This window comes from Zootoca vivipara, chromosome 8 (genome assembly GCF_965207765.1).
Source record: "Zootoca vivipara chromosome 8, rZooViv2.hap1.1, whole genome shotgun sequence".
NCBI classification, from domain to species: domain Eukaryota; kingdom Metazoa; phylum Chordata; class Lepidosauria; order Squamata; family Lacertidae; genus Zootoca; species Zootoca vivipara.
This window is the reverse complement of record NC_142591.1, coordinates 52,202,724-52,208,723: the sequence shown is the minus strand read 5'-3', so window position 1 is coordinate 52,208,723 and position 6,000 is coordinate 52,202,724. Positions and strand designations below refer to the sequence as shown.

At 47.7% G+C, this 6,000-nt stretch overlaps 1 protein-coding gene across 3 annotated transcripts in view; it reads left to right on the top strand.

The window, feature by feature from the left end:
- The first annotated feature begins 3,400 nt into the window (after positions 1 to 3,400).
- The window catches only part of TOX (thymocyte selection associated high mobility group box), a 197,014-nt gene continuing 194,414 nt past the window's right edge, over positions 3,401 to 6,000 (top strand). The window contains exon 1 of one of the 3 annotated variants that reach the window (XM_035125639.3): positions 3,401 to 4,297. In XM_035125639.3, coding sequence (XP_034981530.2) covers positions 4,172 to 4,297 — 126 coding nt within the window. In that variant the 5' untranslated portion in view covers positions 3,401 to 4,171. The remainder of the gene's footprint in view (positions 4,298 to 6,000) is intronic. The other 2 variants (XM_035125638.3, XM_088675561.1) reach the window with 2 other exon arrangements.

The following is a 6,000-nucleotide window of genomic DNA, read 5'->3' as shown; positions in this document are numbered from 1 at the left end:
TCATCTTCTGTATATTGGATATACTGTCATGCTTTACTTTTGAGTGGGCATTTTTCCATTTTGTGTATAAAGAGCAGTATTTAAGTTGAATAAAATAAATATGTATTTTTGGGGGGGGGGGACTGGGGAAAGTGATTTTTGGAAGGGGAAATGATATGTGGGGTTTAAAGTTTGGAGCTTAGTGATGTACTTTCACTTTGTGCTCAGTCACTTGTCTCCATCTAGACCAGCACTTTGTTGCCCTGTTGTTGGCCTCCAGAACTTGGCATTTAGAGATATGCTGTCTCTGACATGGAGATGTTATCCAGCTACCTGTACTGATAGGAGCTGCTTCCATTGGTGTAGTATGTAGAAGAGACTTTGGGTGGGTGGGACTTAGGTGTGATGGTAGTAGCCTTGCAGCATAAGTGAGGCTTGTAGAATCCCCACTAGCTGAAGGTACTGTCTGCTTGATGTACATATCTCATTTGAGTTTATAGGAAAGCCAGTTGGATTTGAAGAAAAAAAGAAGTGTTGGTCCACTGCTAGTTAATTTATTGTCTCCCTCCCTCCTGTAAGCTATGAGCTTTTTGCTTTCCCCTGTGTTGTTCAGTTTCGTTAACTGTTTTACTGCTTATGGTTTCAAAGCTCTACAAGCTACCTGCTTAATTTCAAATCCTTTGCTTTTCTATTCTGCAGTTACTAGTGACAAACAGTAATCATCTTGGTAGGTTGTCAGTAAGAAAACCTGCTAAGTTCATTTAGGGTTTCCTGATTTCATTTTCAATTTAACCACCTCTATCTTTGCTTGATAACTTGACCTTGAGCTTTCTATTTCAAGAAAGACAGCATGTGCAAAGAGAACAGTATGGAGCCAGACTTTATCTCATAGGTGATTCAAAATGGGTGGGTTGTTTGATTAAGAAGATATGGTATGTGCAGAACAGAGTTAAACATTCTGAAATGCCACAGCTTCTGCTGTTTGAAAGAAAGCATTTGGAGCAAAGCCAGCTTAAGCCTTAAACTTAAGCACACTTACTTGGAAGTAACTCAATTTCCATTTAAATCAATGTGATTTACTTCCATGTAAATACATCTGGGTTCAGGAAACCACCTTGACAGTGCTAACAATTGAGGCAAACAGAATGGGAGATTGACAGAAACGGCTCCCCAAGTCTTTTTGCATTCAAATGGATTGTGGAAGGATGTGTGGGACAGAAAAGAGTAGAACTTTGAGATTTTGGAGAAAAACATTTAAAAATGCTTGATATTTTACTGGACAGGGCTGGGCCTTAGCTGCCCTAGCAGACCAGACTCCACTGACTTTAATCCAAAAGCAACATAAATGAAGAATGGAAACAATGCAACAAACTAAAATACTAAAATGCAACAATGGTGATACATTGTAACTGTGTTTCAGAGACACCCTCTCAGTTAACCACATATACTAGTAACTAGGAGTGGGCTCAGCTGTAAAGGGCTCTAATCCCATGCACTCTATGCATACATGTAAATCTGCCACTGTGGACATGTGTTTTTTGTATGTATGGTTATAGGGGCAGAGACTCATCAACCATTTTGCCCAAGCCTGCAAGGAGTTCAGCTTGACAAATGCTGACGAATTTTCTACATGTAGGGATTTTTCTACGTGATTACTAAGATTATAGGACCAGGACCATCCTGTGTGATAGCCCTGTACATGCTGTACTTGTTTTCCTATCTAGAGCACTAAAATTATAATCTGTAAAGGCAGGGAAATGGAAAAAATTTGTTTCACTATATATACCAAAATAAAAGATTTTATAGATCAGTTAAGCAAAATGATTATCATCAGATCCTATGAATTAATGCACATTCAGTTGTCTTTAGTGTTAAATGAATTTAATTACTTTTATAAAATACTTTTATAAATGTTGACTACAACTGAACCACATACTTTTACCAATCCTTGAATTAAACAAACCTGAGTGGCCAAATTTGCATGACAACAAAACTAGAACAGGTTTGTTGTGGGGATTAAATGGGGGAGGGCGGAACCCTAAACACCACCTTGAGTACCCTAGAGAAAAAGGTGGGATACAAATGCAATTAATTCAATAGTAAAAATAATGTTTTGTGTTTTCTTCTCCTTTTTTTGGCCTCTGCTGTTGTCCCCACCCCCCATGCACACTACTTTTCAAAGCTTTGCTTTACTTTCTTATGCCACTTTCCAGTTTCATTGTCCTTAATAATCATAACCAAAAGACTATGTTTTCAAGATGCATGTGTCATCTAGAATTGTACATTCTCAAGTCCTGCCACTGCCACTGCATCCAGGTGGCTGATAATAAATGAAGTCATTATTCCCATTTTTTGTGTTGGACAACTGAGACCCAAATTGCTGAGGGAAAGATGCCACATGCCTTAGGAGTTCCCAAGTGCATGGGGAAGTTCCCTGTATTGTCTTACTGCTCTGTGAGCATTCAAAATCTCTTTGTGGTGTGCAGTAGGTAGGCCATGCCAGTGAAGCTTTGAATTGCGTCTCTCAATCTTCATCTTGACTATTGCTTAATTTCAAAATTGCTCATTTCAGTGGTAGAGTGTCTGCTTTGCATGCAAAAGGCCTCGCCTTCAATCCCAGTATCTCCAGGTAGAGCTGGAAGGCACTCGCTGCCTGAAACCCAGGACAGCCAGTGCCGATCAGTGTTGACAATATTTTGAGAAAGGTCGACATAAGGCAGCTTTTTGTGCAAAATGCCTTGAAGCATCAATCTTGCCTTCTGGACATAGGGTGCTTCCTCATACAATGTCAGACCACCAAACCACCTAGTCCATTTCTACCTTGCACTCACCATGACCCGTTCAGGATCTCAGAGAGTTTCACATCACCAGCTCCCTGGCGAGGCACGGCCCCGAACCAGCAGCTCACTGCAAGCCCAGTTAGATCCGTTGTTCCGAGCATGGCGCTGATAATGCCAAGGTTTCAAGTTCACTCCGTGTAGGTGACAGCTGCATATTCCTGCATTGCTGGGGCTTGCACTCACTGATCCTCGGGGTCCCTTTCACCTCTGCAATTTGGCGATTCTACACTTCTAAGCTGCAGGCTGGAGCTGCCTTGAAGTTCAACTCTGCACATGCTCAGAGGCTCTCCCCTCTCTTCCACATTGCTTCAAACGGCCCAAGACAGAGTAAAGCTAAACTACTGGGGACAGGCAGGAAATGGGGGCTCAGCCTTGCTCTTAAAGTCCTAGCACCCACCAACCCACATTTTCTCTCTTCTTTTCATTGTCTCCTGTCTCTCTCTCTCCCCCCCCCAACCCCCTTTTGCCTCGTTTTCCCTTCCTTCTTCCTACAGAAGCGCGGAGATGCCATAGTAACTAGCCCGGGTAAGGGGAGAAGTGCAGGAGGAGAGTTGGCAAGGGAGGCCTGGCTGGCGGGCGCCACAGCGCCCCCTGTCTGCGCTCCGCGCGCGCTCCGCGGCGAAAGCAGCAAATGGCTCTGGATTCGCGAGCTCCTTTGTGTGGAGCACACTCGCAGCGAAGCGGCCGAGGCGCACGCCGGCTGCCTCCTCTCCGCCCTGCCGCCAGCGACGCGGGGCAGCCCTGCCGGAGCTGGGGATCCGCCTCAGTCCGTAGCCCAGCGGCTCGACGGTAGCTTGCGGGGGCTGGTGCTTTTTCCCCCGGCTCTCTCCCTTGACTCCTCTCGAGGCGGGGAAATAAAGACCTCCGAAATAAAGCCGCTGAACAGAGAGCGGAGAGAGCGAGCGAGAGGGCGCGGGCTGGGCAGGGAGAGGCGAGGGCGCCAACTCTCTTCAGGCGCAGCGCGGTCCTGGGCTGCTTCGGCGAGCGGCGCGTGGGGGGACAACGGAACTCCTCGAAGTTACCTGCCCGGCCGTGAGAGAGAGAGAGAGAGAGAGGGGAGGACGCTTTTGCCTCAGGTAGCCGTCGCCGCGCCAGGCGAGCCCGGTGCTTTTTGGAAGAGTTTCTCTCCCCTCCCACCAGCCCTTCTTCTCTTTTACGAACCGCAAACGGATGTGAGGCAGGGAAGGTGTTTCTTTCCCAGCCCCCCTCCTGCCTGCTTCTCCTCAGGCACCTCAGTTTTCAGGGGTTTCCCCGCCCCCCGCTTTCTCTCTCTCTCGTTTTGTTTTGTTTTGTTTTGCCTGAACGCCGACGCGAAGCGGGAAGACGAGGAGTTTGCTTGATGTTTTAGTGCGATGGACGTACGATTTTACTCGCCGCCGCCTCAGCAGCAGCCGCCGCCGCCCTCGCAGTCCGCCACCGCTCCGGAGACCCCTTGCCTGGGACCTTCTCCTTGCTTGGACCCCTACTACTGCAACAAGGTGATTCGGCGTGAGGGGGGCCCTAGCTACCCCCCCCCACCCTCTCTCTTTCCTCGAAGGGAGTTTGGCTTGGTTGGTAGATGGCTGGGCAGCTTGAGCGAGACTTGGAGCGGGGCAGGTTGCAGGCTGGAGCCAAAGGCACCACCAGCGTCGTGTGTGTGTGTGTGTGTCTGCTTGCCTTGGCGTTGTGCAATGTTTGTGTTGTGCGCGACGACGGGGGAGGCAACTGGGCGCTTTTGCGAAGCCCCTCTCGGCCTCTTGTGTGGGGTGGCCTTGGGCGCCTTCAAAATGCAAATCCATGAATTGGCCGAGGGAGGGAGGGAGGGGGGGGGAGAGAAAGCCGCCTCGGGCTCGCAGCCCTTACTCGTGAGTAAGTCCCATGGCAATTTATGGAGAATCTAACGTAGGGAAATGTTCCCGGGACTGCAGCCCTGCCTAAGCGCAAAGTCTTTTCTCAAGTGCTCTCTCTTCCCACGCTTGGGATGCTCATGCGGGAGATTTAAATTCACTCCTCTTTTGGGTGTTACTTTAGGGGAGGGAGACTCGAAGGACAAAGCGTGGTCAGATCGTAGCCTGGCCACGGTTGGGGTGGGTGGGGTACTGGGGGGGGGGTGTTCCAAATTGCAGAAGCGTGGCACGTTTTGTATTGAATAGAACGAAGCCCAGAATCAAACTGCATCCATTCCCTTTATAACTTGATTCAGCGCCATCAGAGCAAGTTTTCTCCTAGGTAGGAAAGACGAGGCGGAATTTGCAACGCCCGGTGCAGGACAGAAAGAGAGTGGAGTGTACTGCTCAAGAGTTTCGCGGGACTTATTCCAAGTATGTGTGCGTAGGGTTGCAGTCCGGGTCGTCTTCTGTCTGGTTTTGTGCTACGCTTAAGGCTTCTGCCCCAGAACTTCAGGGCCACTGATTCCTTATTTTCCACATTCTTTTTTCTCCCTGGCTTCAGCCAGCTGCTAAGCCTACTATGCATGATGTGCAACGCTCCCCCTCCACTCCTCTGTTGTAGAATGGGCAGTGCTGGCCATAGGAAATAATCAGGAAGTGTAAGCTTTCCAAAACACTCCCCCAGGAGGGGAGAGGAACAGAACTGTGAGCAAGCATTGGTAGTAAGATTTGTTTAAACCTGGGTGCCTGTTAAGCTTTTGTTTAAGCGGATAGCCTGGAAGGCTGGAGCTTTTGCAGGCAGCACCAGATCTTTTTGTGTATGTGCCATATAAACGCCTCATCTGACTAATCAGCACCTGGCTATTCCTTGCTTGTTGGTGATTCTGTGCTTGGTTATTGATTTGCAACAGAGAAGGAGTTAAAGATGCCTTTTACAAAAGGGGAGTGTGTTCACTTTATGTTCGAAAGTGGAGTGTGGGCATAAGCCCTGGGGTTTTTTTTCTGTCGTCACCAGTGTGTTTGTGTTTACGGTAGGAGCTATTTCAAGTGTTTGTCTAAGGCAAAATGCACCTAGACATAGTGCTGTAAATACACACTTCTGTTTTGCTGCTTGTTTAAAAACACAAACTGTTGCACTGTGATAAAGACCCATTCACTTTTCAGGAAATATTTCCTGCATGATATCATCTGTCATTCATTATTTGTGGAACACTGATGAGGACAAGACTTAAGAGTGTCCTAACATCTTAAACTTGGAGCTTGATGGCAGAAATTCATTAGGTTGATTTGTGTACAGTGATCATCTGGGCTGC